Raw genomic sequence first — 20,343 nt, forward strand, 5'->3', positions numbered from 1 at the left:
GCTTCACTGGTGTCTGCATTTTTTTTTTTACTACAAAGTGACAAGAACACAGCATGTACCTTTTTATGGTATGCATAATCATTTCAAAAGAATGCCAATATTAAATCTACCGATTTTACCTTCTTTTGTTTCAAAGTATGTTGTTGTTGGATTATATGGCAATATTATATTTAAAAAAAAAAAAAAAAAAGCTGAATTAAGTACGGTAGTTAAATTAATCGGGTTTTGTGAGATTAATTCAAATGTTTCGCTTTGCTCTGGACATAAAGCGTTAACAGTAATGAACAACCATAGTTCAGATAGAAATTACTTCTGTTAAAATCTAGTATTTTTTATTATTATTACAAAGTTAGAGACATCTGATGCAGATGCACGCATATTCTTTTCAGTTGTTAAAAAAACAAATGTTTGTTCTTTTATTTTGAAAAATAAAACGTCAATGCATCGATTATCGAATCAGAAATTAGCTGCTTGCGCCACTAGTTTCTACAGTGAACCACATGTGGAGCCCGTGCCGACGGAAGACATTGCGCTTCTTAGCATGAACGTTATGGTTGTGTTTCTTAAAAGCACAAGATATATTTTATCATAGTGTGCGTTTCGTTTTGAACTGAAGTTCTTCATTTCGGCATCTGATCACGTCGCTCCATGATCCACCATTTTACAACAAGCCTCCGAAATTGTATACGGTACAGCAGTATTAATAGTCGTTCAAAACTCCTTCAGACGCTCTGAGTACTATGCTTGTAATGTCCATGTGCAAAAACATATAAAAAAATCATTTTGAGATATTGGAGGATACACAAAAAATGTGTTTAAAGGCAACTAATACGGTTTAAAGGCATTACCTGCTGTATTATTGAATTGTGGTTTGTCAAACTTGTACTTTACTTGAACAAAAGTTATTGTATTTCTTGCTCTTATTGTATTACTTGTATTGTAACGCTTGAAATGTTTTTGCTTACGATTGTAAGTCGCCCTGGATAAGGGCGTCTGCTAAGAAATAAATAATAATAATAATAATAATAATAATAATAGTTTGGACAGGGCCTTAAATTATTCCCTGGTCTTAAGCAAAAAGAAGTGATAGAAGTAAAACTATATTACGACAGAATTGGATAACTCACCTTTCAACACCAGTACAAGACCGATAATGTAGCGATATACCTGTCCACATTTCAGCTGGTTTATATCGATACACTTACATCAAAGATATTATATACAAGATAGTCAACCTCCATCACGCTGCACGCAAAGGGTTGTGGGATAGAAGATTTTCTGTTGACTGTCAATGGAGCGCTGTCGGATTGAGCTGCTTTGAGCTTATTTTATCGCTGTTTAATATAAACTTGAAGTCTATATTACTCTTGCCCAGAGTGTCTTGAAGAAAAGCACAACCCATGGTAATGATGACATACTGGGATCTATACAAAAAATACACTTTTCTGAACGCAGTGCCAAAGTTGCGCATTCCACACAGTATAGTCAGGTACACTTATAAAACTTTTAGATTTATTGGTATTAGCTGTTAATTTGTATAAGTTTTTAACCATTGATTCAAATTTAACTTCGATCATTTACTACTGTAACTTATCTGTGTGTATATATATATATATATATATAATATATATATATATATATATATATATATATATATATATATATATAATATATAAAAAAAAAACCAATACATTAATAAAACAAGCAGGACAGAAATAAAGGCGGAGCTGGGAGTCTTGGTAATGTCTTTGGTGTAAGTGTGCCTCAGACTCATCCATTCCATTGTCGTACCCATCCACCTGTCCACACTGATCTGCTCAGAGTCAGATCACAACTGTACAGGTTTCGTATCAATATGGTTAAGCCGGTGTGGTGTTATTTTGCGGTATGTGTTAAAACGTGATACACCGTGTACTGCGCTTACCCGGGCTGCACAAATGATTTTAGCGCAGAAAACAAGGAAACGCCCATTTGAAAGGGATGTGATGTACTGAGTTTGGCCCTTTAAAGTTCTTTTTAATATAATTGTTTTCACAATTCAACAAATTTATGTGACTTTAACTAATGAGCAACAAATAAGGTTATCTAAAATTGTAAACATATACGATTTTGTGGGTGAAGTACAGTTTGTCTTGTTCATAGTGATTTGTGCGGTAGTCAATCACAGGACTTCTGAATCAATGTGCCCTTAATTAGAGCCTTGCATGGCTGGAGATCTCGCTTTAAAAAGTGTAAATATAACTTTTTAAAATTATTATCATAAGAGATGTGGGTTTTAAGTGCAATAGGCTTTAAATGTATGGAGCTATACTAAGATCACAACGATAACCCTGAGCAGTATTTTTGTGTGTTTGTTTTTGCCGATCGCGTGCAGCCCTGTGTCAGCTAGTTAATAAATGCTTTTCATGCCATTTTTCTTGACTGTTCTACCCATTGCCCCTGTATGTCTTCAACAATGCCTTGTATGGTATCAACAGAGGTGTTTATTTTTATTGTTTATTTATTTTATTTAATGTACTGAAAAATAACTGCATTTTACAAATGAAATGTGCTCTGAGTGTATTGAACTGAATATTGTTTAAACAAAAGTCAAAGCAAGGGATAAAAAAAACCCCCAAAAAACTAAAGATCTCCCAAAAATATTACAATTTTAAATAATGGTAATTACCTTTTTGATCTATTTATGGCATGCTAACTATAGCCAACATAACATAACCAATGTTGAGTCCTTGGTATACAGTACACACAGAGAGCATGCATATATACCTAATTTAATACAGTTGTTATATATTCTATCCATCTGTTTAAATGATGTAAATCACATGTAAAAATTTGGAGATAATGTAGATTCCACGAGTTTAAATCTGCATATTGTTTTAACGCAATGTTAAGGTCTGTAGTAACTTATGAACACAGCTAAGGATTCTGAAATGTATATATATTTACAACAAGCATACATCAGTGACCTATTCAATACTTTCTTGCTTTACTGCAGGCTGTGCTACTATCAGTGTATATATTGAAAAATGAAAAAAAGAACTGGTACATAAACTGGCACATGCATTAAAAGTCTTGAAATACAAATGTACCACTTTTTGACCTTGCACGGGTCACGTTTTTGTACGAGTACCACATAGAGACTATGTACCACTTTCTGGCCCTATGCTGGTAACAACTCCAGTGTGAACAGACGTTGTGATGCTGTTCTGCAACGATACTGTGGTATAAAAATACAAGTGTGAACAGGGCTTGAGTCATGCTTATAATAACAACCTTACAGTATCACAATTAAATATTAAGATGTTTACAGAAATGTAATATCTCCCAAAAGGTGTCCTATTCTTACGATGTTGCACAGTGTGGTACTTTCCAATATTTTATTTTGATCTTTGTGAGAATTGAGGAAGTATGCATAATCACATGGTTTCTGTGGTCTGTGTGATGTGATGTATCTGATATCTTATTGATATTAAATAATAAAAGTGAGAGAAACTGCCTGAACTTCATTCCCATGGTTTTATTTTACTGAATGATTTGGAGTGCTACATTTCCATAACACACAGGGTGTATAACATACATTTAATTGAATAATCGTTTTAATAATTCAATAAAAAAAACAATTAAATAAAAACAATTAAATATAAAGTTTTTATATTGTAATGACAACATTGACTGAAAAATGTTATAAAACCAGAAACAAACAACTCTGAAAGTTAACTCTAGGAGAAAGTGCTATGTGACTACAATAATAGTTTCGCATGTGATTCTTTGGTCACTGGGCAGGTAGAACTGTAAGGGTTAAATGATAAGTTTGTTTCAAAGTCACCTCTTCAAATAATAGGGCTAAAAACAAAAACATTTTAGAAATGAGCAGTTTACCCTTAAAACAAACAAAACAAACACAAGACAATTAATTATTGGCTACCAGGTCTCCTTCCCTTTTGGGAGTAACAGATTTCTCATTTGTGTAAAAAATAAATGAGGGATTGTAGTGAAATAGCTTATCAGTGTAGAGTAACAAGCTACAAAGACCTGTATTTCTAGTAATTCTGTTATTATGATCACGTGTCTTATCCAGCACACGATTCTTAAACCTTCAGCTCATATCTCATAAAATGCTTGAGATGTTTTGGTTTGGAGTGGATTCAAGTTGACATATTTCTGCACCCAACTAATTTCACCAACAGGGTATTGTTGCCAACAATGCTGAGTTAAAACGTTTCAGTGTGGACTCGCCTTAAACCTTACAGAACTCTTCTCAAGTTAGTTTCCAACCTGAACTACAGTACAAACACTGATATCTCAGCTTGCAGTTACGTGACTTTTTAGTCTCTGGACGATAAGGACCTAACAAAAAAATGTATCCTTGTGTACCAGCTATAGTCTATGATTTTCTCAAAAAAAGTTCCATTACTGGTGGTGTCCAGTAAGCATTTCAGTACCACATTTTTTTAGCCGAAACAGTGGCTAATCTAAATGCCACTGCTCTGTAATTCTATATTAATCCTGAAGGTGTTTTCCCCATTTAACACAATTACTACAAAATCACTAATAGAATAAATGAGGTCTGCAAAAAATCAGACATCCATTTTAGTGTTTAGATTTGCCACTGTTTTGATCATTAAAATGGACCCCAGTGTCTTTATAGTTGGCATTATTCTCTCAATAAACTTCAGTTACAGGTTGTGTTCAGTGAACATTAACATGTTTTAATCTCCAATCATAATAATACAGACCACTCACTTTTAGACAGTGTCGGTACACCGCTGTATTCTATGATTCTCTCACTAAAGTTCTGTTGCAGGTGGTGGCTAGTAAAAATTAACCATTTAATTACCTCTTGGTTTAACATATGAACAGATCAGTGATCTTTTCTTTTTAAAACCATTCAGTCTGATCTGACATTCCCACTTCTAATTTTAGTTGACTCTTTCATTTCCCTTTCTTGGTTGTGATGTGTGCAGTCAGTCTGAATGGCTCTGGGTTATGTTACTCCTGAATTCTCATCGTTTTGTTCTGTATCAGTCTTTACCTGACTCTCGCTGAGCTTGCTTTGAGCTTGGTTGGACCGAACTGCCCGGCTTTGAACAGACTTTCTCATTACATTCAGATAGTAGTAAAAGTCTTTCACACAACACCTACTGCAAAGCTTTTTTATCTAAGTCCTTGAACAGGACTTCTTAAGGTATAATTAGGAAGAATAGATGTGAAACACATTACCTATCGCATACAAGAGGTGACCAGGTAATTCTGACTAATGACATGTAAAAGATTTTCATGTTTTGATTGCTGTGCATAAGATAAGTGTTAATTTTTTATTTGCATTTTTTGAAAACAGCATGATTTGTGGCACGCTCCCCTGTGCATCTGCTACATCAAGAGAAGTCTGTAGTAGGATCCGCTAAACAGACGTAGGAAGGATTTTATCTGCAGTTTCATTTTTATCATGCTGTGCTAAATAATTACAGGAACACTTTATTTTTAACCAGAGAACCACATGGACAGCCTGCAATGGATAAGCAGACAGAACCCAGGGTAAAACCAATTGCCTTAGCAGCAGTATCCCCCGGTCTCCAGGGCTCCAGTTTAACTGCTTACATGTTGAACTGTCTTAGCCCAGTCTTGACAAAAGGAATTGTGTGTGAGTCATTACAGCAATGTCACTCCTTTGTGCTTCCACAGTAAACGGTATAAATTCTGTCAGGAAAGCAATACACAAAAGCAAGAGAAGGATGTTTTATAGGTCAGCATTCCTAAACAGAACTATAACTACTAAGTTTAAAAAAAAAACACAAAAAAAAACCCCACAATGTTATTGTCAGGCATTTACCCAGCTATATATATATATATATATATATATATATATATATATATATATATATAGATATAGATATATATATATAGATATAGATATAGATATAGATATAGATATAGATATAGATATAGATATAGATATAGATATAGATATAGATATATATATATAGTATTTTTCATTTCAATTTATATTGCAATTTCATTTACAGCAAACATGGCTCAGTTAACAAAGGCTACTGCAAAATAAGCCCTGGAGAAACGAGAAGACTGAAATGACTAATAAATATGAAAACATCTAAATACCACAGCGGTTCAGATAATTAATGCTGCACTCCCTTATAAAGGAAGTGGCAATTGCACATTGAAACAATGTGGGTCATTTGCAAGTCAGGGCTATTGTTATTATTCACCTTGGTTCATACTAAATACATCTCTAATTATATGCCATAATCACCACACGCCACTAAAAAATAAAACTATACTACAACATGGGCAAGGATTAACGTAGATAAAAACGGATCGAGTATGCAGGTTTGGTAACCTATGCAAATATGCCCCCAATGAATATTGATTACTCAGAAGTGCATGTTTTGGTACTTTCCACCACTCCCCACTGAAGAAAGCTACGGACACTCGTACCTTAACACTCGTACACTAACACTCGTACACTAACACTCGTACACTAACATCCCTGTACTAACACTCGTACACTAACATCCCTGTACTAACACTCGTACACTAACACTCATACACTAACACTCGTACACTAACATCCCTGTACGAACACTCGTACACTAACACTCGTACACTAACATCCCTGTACGAACACTCGTACACTAACACTCGTACACTAACACTCGTACACTAACACTTGTACACTAACATCCCTGTACGAACACTCGTACACTAACACTCGTACACTAACATCCCTGTACGAACACTCGTACACTAACACTCGTACACTAACATCCCTGTACGAACACTCGTACACTAACACTCGTACACTAACACTTGTACACTTACATCCCTGTACGAACACTCGTACACCAACACTCGTACACTAACATCCCTGTACGAACACTCGTACAGTAACACTCGTACACTAACATCCCTGTACTAACATTCATGCACTAACACTCATACACTAACACTCGTACACTAGCATTCATAAACTAGCATTCATACACTAACATTCCTGCACTAATAAACTAAACTAATAAATGGTAGAGGGGTGTGCAGTTTTAGTTGAATAAATACTGAATGAAAAAAGAAGCAAAAAGCAAGCTAAAGGAACAAGGTGTGTTTTGTTTCGGTTTGCCACCAGTGCAAAGTTTGCTTTCATTTTTGTTTTTTGACAAGGAGAACAACATCCAAGTGTTATAAATTAGAAGCAACCTGGATTTAGGTAGAAACAGTTAAATTACTAAGAATTAACATTTACCTGTTTGATAACATTTACATTGTGTTTATCCTTGTGAAACTTGCACAGGTTCAAACAGAAATAAAATTGGGCACAATGGCTGCAGTGACAAAGTTAACAAATGTTGACACAAAGCAAATTGCAAACACATATAGACCCCTGATTGATGTGACACTGTCTTTCACTCTCACTCTCACTCTCACTCTCTCTCTCTCTCTCTCTCTCTCTCTCTCTCTCTCTCTCTCTCTCTCTCTCTCTCTCTCTCTCTCTCTCTCTCTCTCTCTCTAAACCCAAAGACTTCTCTTTCTTATAAAAGGTTAACTAAAAATGGGCTATTGACTGCCCCTCTGGTCTCCACAAAAGAATAATAGCTAACGTCGGTCACTTCTAGGACTCTTTGGATGAGTCCACTGTAATTATCTGTAGGCTGTATATGTACAGTTCTTGCTAAATATATCCTAAGATATATATTCAGATTGCTCAAAAATGGTTCACAACCACACAACAATGCATAGTTGTTCCACACAATTACACATCAGGGCTGCTGGTGTGCTCCATGCCTTTCAGCTTTGTTACTGTTTGTCTATCTGTTGGAAGCCATGTTCAAGTGCTGCTTTCAGTGCTGGCGAGCAGGAAGTCAGCAGGGTTGCCTTTGTTCCCTCTCCAGTACCTGAGGTCTCGTTTTTATTGCTGCCTCTTATAACAGCTAGGATTAGAATTACAGGCATCTACTGCAGGAGGCTGACTCTGAAATAGGCTGGAGACAATATGTGGATCAGATGGAGGGACGCCATAGACCAGAATACACAACTCATTATATTTAGTTAGTGGGAGCTCATTAAAATAGGTAATTTGCTCTAGGCTTATTTATAATTACAGAAAATATGACAATAGGGACATAGAGCAGCTGATGAGTAGTTTAATAAAGAGACTGAATCCCATAGTGTGTACATAGGCGTGGTCAACACTGTATAGTATAGAGCACAGGCAATGCTTGTGGCATCTATGAGCTTTTGTGGTGTGCTTTGTTAGTGAGACTAGTGAACATGGGATCAACTTGGGGGTTATTTTTCACCCTAGTCTAAGTTTTGAGCCGCAAGTTCGGAATATTTTTTCATTTTCGGAACATGAGCTCGACTCCGCCCTGTCTTGACAATGTCTGCTACGGAACAACTTGTACATGCTTTTGTTTCCTCCAGACTTGATTATTGCAATACCCTACAAATGCAATGCCCATCAAAAAGATGTAAAACACAGGTCTCTAGTCGTTTTTTCTCCTGAAAGCCAAGAAAACCATTCAATGGCCAATAGGAGCCGAGAGAAGCCGAAAAAAAAAACAGGGGCGGATCTAAGCAATACGTATAGCCCTGGCACCACAGAGATAACACAGACATAAACAAACAAGATAGCTGCTTCTGCATCCAGCACTCAAAGAATATCACGGACATTTGTAGAGCTTTTTGAGATGTTATAGTAATAAAATAATGACTTGGATCGCATTATTGAGGAGTGCTGATAAAACGAGTGATCAGAAGATGATTTATCGGTGTGCACGACTATGAAGAGGTATGTGAAAAATACAGCGAACAAGGGGTGAGGCAGGGCTGGAGATGCAGTACTGAGCGTCCTGTTGATATGCAGTGCCTTTTAAACCTGTTTTAATGTGAAAAAAAATACTTTTGAACAGAGCATCTAAAATAAACTGCGCGTGTGAAAATAAATTGGACCTGACATGCCTGAGATGTGCTGAATAAATGGACCGCAAAGGGTTAAGAGCAGATAACAGTGTTGATAGTTACATCAGGGTTAGATATGATTGCAAGTGAAATACAAAATACTACGGATTGGGTTAAGTGCAGGATTAAATACAGTGAAACAGGGAGCAGATAAGTGCAAGGTAAAGTGCATTAAAGGCAGAGTGCTATATTGTCCAGAAGGGAAGAGTTGAGTTTTACAGGTGTCTGAAGAGATGTGTCTTGAGGAGGCGCCGGAAGGTGGTCAGGGACTGGGCAGTCCTGACATCCATAGAAAGGTTGTTCCACCACTGCAGGGTGAGGGTGGAGAAGGAGCGGGCTCTGGAGGCAGGGGAGCATAGAGGAGGTACAACCAGTCTTCTAGTGCAGGCGGTGTGGAGAGGTCGGGTGGGGGTGTAGGGAGAGATGAGGGTCTGGAGGTAGCTGGGTGCAGTCTGGTCAAGGCATCGGTAGGCGAGTACAAGAGTCTTGAACTGGATGCGAGCGGTGATCAGGAGGCAGTGGAGTGAGTGGAGCAGTGGAGTAGTGTGGGAGAAGCGAGGCAGAGAGAACACCAGGTGAGCAGCGGAGTTGTAGATGAGCTGGAGCAGACGGGTGACGATCGCAGGGATGCTGGCCAGGAGGGAATTGCAAGAGTCTAGGCGGGAGAGTACCAGGGCCTGGACGAGGAGTTGCGTGGAGTAGTTGGTGAAGAAGGGTCGGATTCTTTGTACGTTGCGCAGGAAGAAACGGCAGGTGCGTGCTGGAGTGGATATGTGCTATTAGTAGGATTGGCAGGGGTTCAGGGTTACTCCGAGGTTCTTAGGAGGAGAACCAGGCCAGAGCAGTGCCAGAGACTCCCAGGTCAGCGAGAGAGGATAAGAGAATAGAGTGATCAACAGTGTCAAAGGCAGCAGAGAGATCGAGGAGAATTAGGACAGAGAAGAGAGAGGCAGCACGGGCAGAGTTTAGTGAGTTAGTGATTCAGGTGAGCAGTTTCAGTGGAGTGAGCAGAACGGAAACCAGATTGGAGAGGGTCGAGCAGAGAGTGGTTAGACAGGAAAGCAGAGAGCTGGCGGTGTACTGCCCGCTCGAGGGTTTTAGAGAGGAAGGGTAAGGGAGGGAGGTGGGGTCGAGGGACAGAGGTGTTGAGAAGGGAGGAGATGAAGGGAAATGGAGCAGGAGCAGCAGCTTCAAAGAGGCGAGTGAGGAGGGGGTCCAGGGCGCATGTGGTGGGTTTGTAGCCCTGGAGGAAGGAGGAGAGGCCAGTCTGAGAGGGGAGAGAAGGAGGAGACGGAGGTTGTTGGAGTGGGGGGGGGAGGCGAGAGGTGTTAAGGAGTTCGGATATCAGAGATTTTAGAGGAGAAGAAAGAGGCAAAGTCGTCAGAGGAGATAGGGAGGGAGGAGAGGGTTGAGGAGGGAGGAGAAGGTAGAGGATAGTTTCTGGGGGTTGTTAGTGGAGGATTGGATAACAGATTGGAAATAGGAGAGTTTAGCAGAGGAGAGAGTAGAGGAGAAGGAGGAGAGGAGGGAGCGGTAGAGGTCTAGGGCAGCAGGGAGATTGGTTCTCTTCCATTTCTTTTCAGCAGAGTGCAGTTTGGTTCTTGCTGAGCGGAGCACAGAGGAGAGCCAGAGTTGGGGAGGTGAGGGAGGAAAAGAGGGTGGAGGTAGCAGAGTTTACAGAGAGTTGGAAGAAGGAGTCGATAGGAGAGAGGTGAGAGAGCGGTGGAGGCAAGGGCAGAGGGGGAGAGAGAGCGGAGGTTACGGTAGGAGGTGAAAGTGTGGGTAGATGGAGTAGGGAGAGAGGGGAGAGGCAGAGAAAAAGAGATTAAATAGTGATCAGAGAGGGTGGAGGGGCAGCAGGCCCTGGAGAAGGTGAGGTCCAGTTGACGGCCAGTTTTGTGGGTAAGAGGGGATGGAGAGAGAGAGAGAGAAGTTGAAGGAGAGGAAGGAAACCGGCACAGTGCGTTGGGTTGGAGAGATGGATATTGAAATCACCTAACAGGACAGTTGGGGTAGACAGAGAGGGGAGGGAGGAGAGGAGATAGTTGAGTTCATCGAAAGTGAGTGAGAGGTCCAGGGGGACGGTACAGTACAATTAACTAGAGTTGACAGGGAGAGGTTAGTTGGACAGCATGAAATTCAAAGGTGTTAACAGAGAGTGAGGAGGGAGAGAGAAGACCAGTCCCACCTTCCCGTCCAGTGAGACGCGGAGTATGGGACAGGACGTGGAGAGAGGACAGGGCAGCAGGAGTTGCAGTGTTATCAGGCGAGAGCCAGGTTTCAGTGAGAGCAAGGAAATCGAGATAGGTGGGAGGCAAAGGCAGAGATGAAATCAGCTTTGTTAGCAGAGGAGTGACGGTTCCAGAGGGCACCAGAGAGAGTGCGAGGGGGGGGGGGGGGGGGGTGGAGAGGCAGAGGGATGAGGTTAGAGGGGTTAGGGGAGCAGCAGCGGAGAGAGGACAGAGGACGGGAGTGAGAGGACAGTCATAGCAGGACAGGTGAGACAGATAGGTACAGTAGTAGTGGGAGCAGGAGCGGTGGGGGGAGGGTACAGACCTGTCTAGTAGTTGGTGCCTTCCAGAGCGCTGCTAGGTTTGGATTTTCTCCAACAGCCTCTCCTCGCAGGTCTCTCCTTGCTGGACTCCCACAGCTAGACTCCCGTCTCTTTGGTAGAGAGGCTGTTCGGTTGGCTGCCGCTTCGTGTTGGCGCACAAATAGGCTAGTTGTCTATTATAGTAAACTGCGCTAAAGACAATACTTAAGCAATACAATAGTTTCAATGCACTTCAATGGGACCAGACAACTACAAAACACTGTGGAAACCGATATTCAATTGAACCACACTCATCTGGTACTAATCACAAACAGTAGATCACCTAATTAAAACAACACCACCTTTATAAAGGGACTTAAATACAGCTAATGTTAAGAGTTGGAATGAGGCCTCTAGTAGCCACTGGGAGAGATTTGGAGAAGGCCCTCACTCTACCTGTCCTCATTCGGACTGCCACAGCTCAGACTGCCCTTGGACGTGTGGCCCTTAGACAGCTGGCACTTAGAACGACTGCCGTTCTAAGACACTTTGCCAGTTTATACTGTCCTGCAGGACTAGATCTGGTCCACTTTACACACTATCTAAATTCACTTTAATCAACCACAGCTCTGAACACTTTAATTCCTTCAACCAGCTAATGTAGTTACATCAGCAACAAGCATTCAATTGTACTTACCAAAATCACTACTGGGAAGGTGGTGTAAGCTTTCTTTTGAGGGTTGTGGTTGTGTCACTTAACCACAGTTACAGTGTTGGTGGCCACTGATCATTTATATGATTCACAAAAATATAAATATTAAAAGCAGATGTGTCCAGTACAGTATGAATGCAATTATAAGTATGCCTGTAGTACTGTGAATCCAAGTGAATTATCATGCCATTAAGTCAGAAAGGAGCGTTCTTAAATGTGTGTTGTTTTTCCAAATGTGTTTGTTCCAAGGTCTGTACATGGATACAAAAAAAAAACATTCATGGCATTAGAATAAAGCAGTCTAAAGCCTGAATACAAAATGTTCACAGTCCAACCTGCTGAAATGGCCTTGTCAGATCAGAGGGTGGAGATTTCCCCTGCCCAGGACCAGCGACCAGTGACCAAATATATAATCACCAAAATCACCCCAAGTCCAAATAAGTAACTAAGAGCCATACTTATTGAATATTACCGACTCTCTTATGGAAACGAGAAAGTTAGAGGAGCCGACTTGTTGAAACTGAATAATATTTTAGTTATCAATGTAGAAAAAGTACCTTGCATATTAAGGAATGAGTTTGAAACAGGGCTACTCAAGCATGACTAGCCAAGGCAAGGCAATCTAAACCATTACATGGCAGAGAGAAATCTCAAGTCTGAATCTGAATGAGGCTTTGCAGTTTCTCACTGGGGTCAAGGAATGGTGATTACGTGTGAAAAAGCGGTTCCTGCAGTGTGGTATGTGGACAGGAGGCAGGTCAAAAGTGTAGGGTTGTCAAATTTCTTCACACATCCCTGTACTATCTATTCAAGGTAGATCCATTAAAATATCTACCAGACTGAACGCAGATGCTTTTAAAAAGCTGAAACAATATACTCCTGTTTCTGTTCATAATGGTTAATGAAAAGCATGGTGTTATCAGTCACTTTAGGGATTCTACCCAGGGGAACTTGTAAACATATTTATTGCATGTTTGATAAAAAACAGATTGGCATGGTATATCAGTGGTAAATATCTTGTTTGATTTAAAGCCATTTCAATATAAAATGAAATGTTTCCATTCTGCATTTATGCTATGCTGCAGGAGCAGGGTACTGTGTTACGTGTGAGGGGTTTGAGCTTGTGACTGATTCATGGCAGTAGTTTGGGGGTCTAAGTGGCATTGATTGAAATTTAAAAAAGGATAGTTTTTTGAGTAATAGAATGGGTTTATTTTGGCTGATGGGATTGTAAAGTATGGATTTTCTTTTGTGCATTTGTAATGTGGAAGATGAATGAGAGTAATTCATTCTTGCTGTGGTCCTGATGAATGTCCTTCTTTCATGCTGGTGATATAATGCCTCTTAATGCTGAATTGCATTGGCTTCAAAACCTTTACCTTTAATGCAGATTTTTCAAACTGGTCAACTGTTATTACCTTGAGAATACAGTGGAGGTGCCTGTACATACCTCCATACAATATTACATTTAAGTCACAACAAGAGAAATGACCATGGATATCAATGAGGAGAGAGTTTGGGCTGTTTTACTTACCTTTTAGATATTCAAAGCTTTTAACAAGTGTTTCTGGTTAGAGTAACTTTTTTGTTTGGGTTCTTGTTTGGTTCCCTTCTTAGTGCTTTTGGTCTGTAAACCCTCTTGTGAAAATAACTCTGTTACTGAAATACAACTGAATGCCAATTGTAACATATATGATATCCTTTTGTTATATGGTATTACTGTATTTAAGATAATGGGTTCTATTTTGAAGGTAAAAGCAAATTATTAGTTTTTTGAGTAAACACTTTCAAAGTGGTTTCTTTCTGGTGTTATAGCATTACTACTGTTGTATCCCTCTGTACATCCTGTTGTATTACCTTGTATTATTATTTATTTCTTAGCAGACGCCCTTATCCAGGGCGTGGCCCCAGCGAAACGTCCTGCCAAACAGCCGACACACAGCCCTGTCCTTCTATAACCTAACTCTCTTTGATTAGTAATGTCTACACTCAGCAAAATGCCTCCTGCTGTGCACTGTATGCATTGCGTACCTGGATGGCATCTGGCTCCCAATTAGCAAACCACAATTACAGACCCCAATATATATATATACTGTGCCATTTAATTGTACATGCATGCTGGTTTTATTATCAATCTAAACAGGTTCATTAATATTAATTAATAACAGTTAGCTACAGTAAAACATTTTTGCTTAAACTGGCAATTTGAAATACATGTGTTAGTATTTCTGACATGCTATAATCACATTGGAATTGGGAGTGTTATGTGAGACGTGGCCCCAGCGAAACGTCCTGCCAAACAGCCGACACACAGCCCTGTCCTTCTATAACCTAACTCTCTTTGATTAGTAATCCTAAAGAACAGCACAGCTCTTCAAACTACTCTACACATCCCATGTTTTTACAAGATAACATGATACAAGATAACATGCTATGCATCCTGATGTAACTACCACTATTTAATCATATCCTGATGTAACTATCACTATTATCTGCTGTATTATTGAATTGTGGTTTGTCACACTTGTACTTTGCTTGAACAAAAGTTATTGTATTTCTTGCTCTTATTGTATTACTTGTATTTTAACTCTTGAAATGTATTTGCTTATGATTGTAAGTCGCCCTGGATAAGGGCGTCTGCTAAGAAATTAATAATAATAATAATAATAATAATAATAATAATAATAATAATAATAATATTATTATTATTATTATTATTATTATTATTATTATTATTAATATGCAATGTCTAGCACCAGGAGATAGGGTTTTGATCTGAAGGCTGAGGCCATAATCAGGGTTTAGCTTATTTTTAGCTGGGTCAGCTTGTGTATTTGTGTTTGAAGTTGGAAATCCAAGATATATTAAGAGACACATTTTTTGTAATTAGTATCACTGCTCCCATATCCTTTGTAATAACTTATACTCAGAGGTGTTGCCCAGGGATTCTTAACTCCAGTTCCAGTCATCCTGAGAAGAAATCCAGAAGCCTCTAAAGATTCCATTATTCTTCAAAGGAAATAAATTGGTAACAAAATATGTACACCCAGCTCTCTGTTTATAATTTAAGGTTGTTCTGTTTGTCAACAAGTTCTGCTGTCTGAAGTAGATTAAAAAGCCAGTATCATGTCTATATAATTTAAAACAGTGAGATGTGTTATACTGTTTTCACACTTGAACAAAATGAATCCAGGAGTTAAATCTGGTAGTCAAATCCGTATTCTGTTCACACTAGAAACTAATCCCAAATTTGATGCAGTTTAATTTTTTTTCAATGAAGCTGGAGTTTACTCTGCAGTGTAGTTATTTGATCTGCACACGTGTCAAGGACATCTCTACGTGCACTGTCCAATCTTGCGTTAAATAACCACCTTTATTATAAGACAAAATCTTACAGATTTCCAAAAACACTGAACCCAAACAGTGGTAGAATAAAAATAGTTGGCGCACAGCCTCATCTAAAAAACAAAGAATAAAATAATAAATCTGTGCGATGTGTTCAACCTGGTGAACAGAAAATATTAGGCAGAGGAGCATCTTATACTCCCCCTCTCCGGACAAGGCTGGGAGTGAGGTGATAATTCGAAGCATGGCAGGACTGCATTTACGAAGTAGGTTTATATACCTAATAGGCTGATGGGAACTTGCCGGTATTTGGCTTGTAGTTTGACCAATGAATAAATGTGATGTACTAGGAACTGTATTAATGATACTATAGGTTTCCTGCCTAAAAACCTTGCAAGCTTTATATTATTTAAAATGTGTTTTAAAATGGTTCTGTTTAAATAATAAAGAATTGAAATCTGATCTGCGATGTTGTGGTGTTGCACCTCTATTCAGTCAGGAATGCCATTCTCCATACATTATCCCTTAGGATGCTTGGTCTTTATTATTATTATTATTATTATTATTATTTATTTCTTAGCAGACGCCCTTATCCAGGGCGACTTACAATCGCAAGCAAATACAAATACATTCAAGTGTTACAATATAAGTCATACAATAAGAACAAGAAATACAATAATTCTCAAGTGTGACAAATTAAAACATATCTTTGTTTATAAAACCTTCCCGCTCTAGTTATTACTGCACATTAAGGTTCTACTTGTAAAAGATAAAAGGGTAAATGACTGGACTGGTGTTTTCTACAGTGAGGATACTGTTTCTTCTCACAAAAGGCTTACTGTGAAAATGTTCTGCCTTTCAAAACAGCATGAAGTTTATCCACATATTTGTCTCATAATGGGAATCCATTCAGTCCCCACATCATCCTCTTGCCCAGGCATGGATTTGTCCTGTAATTGTTAACATGAATGAGAACAATATATTTTTTTTTTCTTGATTACAATATTAAAAACAACCTTGCTGAACTTGTGGATAGAAGGGGGTGTAATTGTTCTTTGGAGAAAAAATGAACTTCAGTGAATGCTAAAGTCAACACCGCTGCAATGTGTTCGCATGTAGGGGACATATCCAACTAATATCTGATGTAACTTTTCAGGAACTTTTGTTACAAAGCGTTGTTCCTCATGCTGTGAGTGTAGGTGACAGTGACCCAAGATTTAACAAGACTGCACTAATGCATGAAGGCTAGACCAGGCGCTCTTTTACACAATTAAAGGATAATTGACATTTGTTACACATCTGTTGCTGTGTAGCATAATGGGTTCATGCATAAGGGTTGTTTTTTGTTGTCTTGTTCATTTCTTCTACTGCACAGTGTAATAGATCCATACCTTCGCCAGGCCAGTCTGGTCTAATTCTGTTTTTATTGGGATTGTATATCAGTAAAGAAATGTATAGCAGTGAATAATATTGGTTATTTAGATAGTTAGTTATTTTGGAAGTTATTTGGTTAATTTTGCATTAGATTCTTCTCAAGGAAACAGTTGTTTTTCAAACCTTTTTATAATCCTTTTTTCCACAATTATTAGATTCAATGTTTCTGTAGTGCTTTTAACAATAAAATAAAATATATTAGCAGTATATGGGGCATCTTGAAAACGGACAGCTGTTTCTGTCAGCAGATTCATTTTCTGTATAAAATGGAAATCCTTCACCTTTTGATTTTTTTTTTTTTTTTTTTTTTATTAAATACAAATGTTCCTTTCATTTGTGCTAGGCAGTTCCAGATGCATTGCTGGAAAGAATGTTATTACATTCCCTATACAATCAAAATTCAGATGTCTGGAAATTCTTTCAGTAAACTGTAATTTATGTCCAACTTTGGCTGAACTGAGCAACCTTCCTCATTCCAGTTAAGTCATGTTAAAATGTAAGGGAGATGTTTAAGAACGCCACATCTGCATAGAAACAGTACACTTTGAGTTATTGTCTTAATGTTAATGGTACACAGTTGTATTATTTGATTTTCTTGCTTACTTTCCATTACCAGAGTTGTGCAGTAAAAACATAACCCTTTTCCTGCCACATTGCTTTAAACTGTTGTCCCATTTCTAGTTTAACATTGGAACAATAGAAAAAAATCCATAATAATGCTATTTTACACTATTTGACTGCAAGTAGACATTCTATATTCTTCGATTCTACAGCTTGCAGTTGCAGTGCAGTACCAAAAAAGCCTGTATTTCAGTTGTTGATGAGTTCACTTCAACCCACTAACATCATTGCTTTCTCTGCTCTGCCAGTCTGGTGCCAAGGCATCATGTGGACAGTGTCTTCCTTGATGTGGGGTAATGCCAGACTGTCGGAAGTGAATTTCCTGTGCCTTGCAGAGTGCAGGCTGGCAACGCACCAGCTTACAAGTAGCTAATCATGATGGCTACAGATATCTAAATGAAGGTCTTTAAAATGGCTATCGGTAATGGATGCATAACTTGTTATTAAATACAGAGTACAATCCATCCCATTATTAGGGTTAGGGTTCTATACCACATTGTCATAGTTTAAAATGTATTACATTTGAATAGCCACATACTTATTGGTAGAAACACTGACAGTACTATTGTATGGCACGGTTGTTATAACTGATTTAGGTAGAGAAGACCTGACAAATCTAAATCTAAATACAATTAAAAACAGAAGTACTGTATTAGGTATATAAAAAATAACCCACCTGAAGGTGATACACTGTTCTTGTGAGTTGTGGGTCTCACTACTCAACAGTCCATAGCGACAGTATGACATTTCGATGATAACAAGAATGCATATTTAATATTCCCAATGTCATTTTTACCATTGTTATAGAAAACAATTTGCAGAAGTACAATTTGTCCTTTGGATGGGAGGTTCCAAAAAAAAAAAAAAACAGACCTGTTTGCCTGAATTACAGATCTGCTATCTAGTAATCTACTTCCTCAATGTGACTGTTAGACTGCTAAAAACTTAAACAATCCTCAAGCTGGCACAAGAGATAATGGATTAATGTTATATCTGTCTGTAGCCATACAACTTTGGAACCTGACCTTGTCAGATCTCAGAAGCTATCAAGAGTTGGGCCTAGTTAGTGCTTAGATGGGGGACCTCCAAGGAAAATGTTGTAAATATTGTTTGTGGTTCAATAGGAGGCACTCTTCCATTTGAGGCAGAGCTCAGCCAGTTCCTTAGGATGGTGCTAGTGGCCACTGTGCTGTCATGGAGGTGCCATGACTTCATCACCAGTCAGGGTTAATACAACTTCTTCTCGGGTAGACTTTTCCTCCTGAAACATTTGTCCAGTCTGTTGAGACTGAGGTCTGTTTATTTATACAATAGTATTATCTTTACAAAAATATTTGTCTCACTGACCTACCTTACTGAACTAGTGAAATGGGGACTCCCATAGCTTCCAATTACTACTAACCTGAATTTAGGAAAGTCTATGTTTGCCATGGGATCCTTCAGGCTGGTTTATCTGTTGTGCTTGTTATTTAGTTAGGTATAAATGATGGGTGGGGACTCTATCTTTTTTAAAGGGCTATTTCAAAATTCTGATATAGATTATTTCGTGTTTAACCATTCCCCACTCACACACAAATCCCTTAAACAAAGACTATTTACAAATTGTTTTCTTTTTGCCAGGACAAAATGTCCCTATTTACTTTACTTATTTACTTTAAAGACGCGTACAAACACACTCACAATATTATACTCAGAGAGCTAACTAACAAAATTGTGTATCTGTCATTGAATTTCGTTATCTTTTTTGTTTGTTACAGTTGCTTGGAGTAGCCTTCCTTGGAATTGGACTGTGGGCATGGAGTGAAAAGGTAAATCTCTCTCTGTTATGTTTTTTTTTCCATTGGAATTGATTCAATTGTTAGGGGAGATTTTTACCTACAGGCTTTCAAAATCATTTACACAGGAAGGTCTGACTTGAGATACAGCATCTCTTTCATTTCTACTGTTTATTTGCCATTTGCTAGACTACAAAACCCCCTCATTACTTTGCATTGCAGAATTAAGTCACCCCAAAGGAATAGAACCAGACAAGGTAAAAACAAAAGACAGGACACAGATAACAATCGCCAGTGGAGCTATTCGTTCTTATCTTCCAAGAGTTTTATTTCCCACATTTCACTGACCCCCAGAGGAGTGTGTGAAATGTTTAATTACATTTCTTATTTTTTTCTAAGTATCAGAAGGATTTGTCTGATAATTTAAATATTGTTGTGTTTAGCTTTGTCTCCAATCAGAATGAAGTTAAGCATCTTAGCAATACAATATCTATTAACTATTATCTCCCACTGGCTTCAGGCAATGGGGTTATTGCCCTTTTACTTTTCTTTACTGCATTCACTTGGATGGATGAGTAGCCTGTGGGTATCCGCAAAAACTGATGTAACCACGATTCCCTGAAAGAGAAGACGACCAAAAACTATACTTTTGGGATATGCCTGCCACAGGTCACGTATTTACTGAGCATTTCATGTCAGAGCTGCCGATAGGCCTCACCGGGAAGTAACGTCCTCAGTCCCGCCTATGGAATAAGTAGTCACTTCTCGGAGAACACGTTCTCTTTCGCATTGAACCTGCGAATGTGAGTGATTCGACTTTGCAAGGTTTGTTGGTCGGCTTCTCTTTCAGGGATCCGGAGTTATATCCGTAACCTATCGTTACCTTCAATTCGAAGACAACCAACAACTATACTTCTGGATAAGTATATCAAAGCCATAGTGAGGGAACGTGA

General features: G+C 38.6%; 1 protein-coding gene across 6 annotated transcripts in view; it reads left to right on the forward strand.

Annotated features, from left to right (window-relative positions):
* The window catches only part of LOC117421294 (tetraspanin-5), a 51,720-nt gene that overhangs the window by 7,753 nt on the left and 23,624 nt on the right, over positions 1 to 20,343 (forward strand). For all 6 annotated transcript variants that reach the window (XR_009329547.1, XM_059030472.1, XM_059030496.1 and 3 more), the window contains exon 2: positions 19,373 to 19,423. Coding sequence is in view for 5 of the 6 variants with exons in the window: in XM_059030472.1 (XP_058886455.1) it covers positions 19,373 to 19,423 (51 nt within the window). In the remaining variant the exon portion in view is untranslated. The remainder of the gene's footprint in view (positions 1 to 19,372; positions 19,424 to 20,343) is intronic.

This window comes from Acipenser ruthenus, chromosome 1 (genome assembly GCF_902713425.1).
Source record: "Acipenser ruthenus chromosome 1, fAciRut3.2 maternal haplotype, whole genome shotgun sequence".
NCBI lineage: Eukaryota > Metazoa > Chordata > Actinopteri > Acipenseriformes > Acipenseridae > Acipenser > Acipenser ruthenus.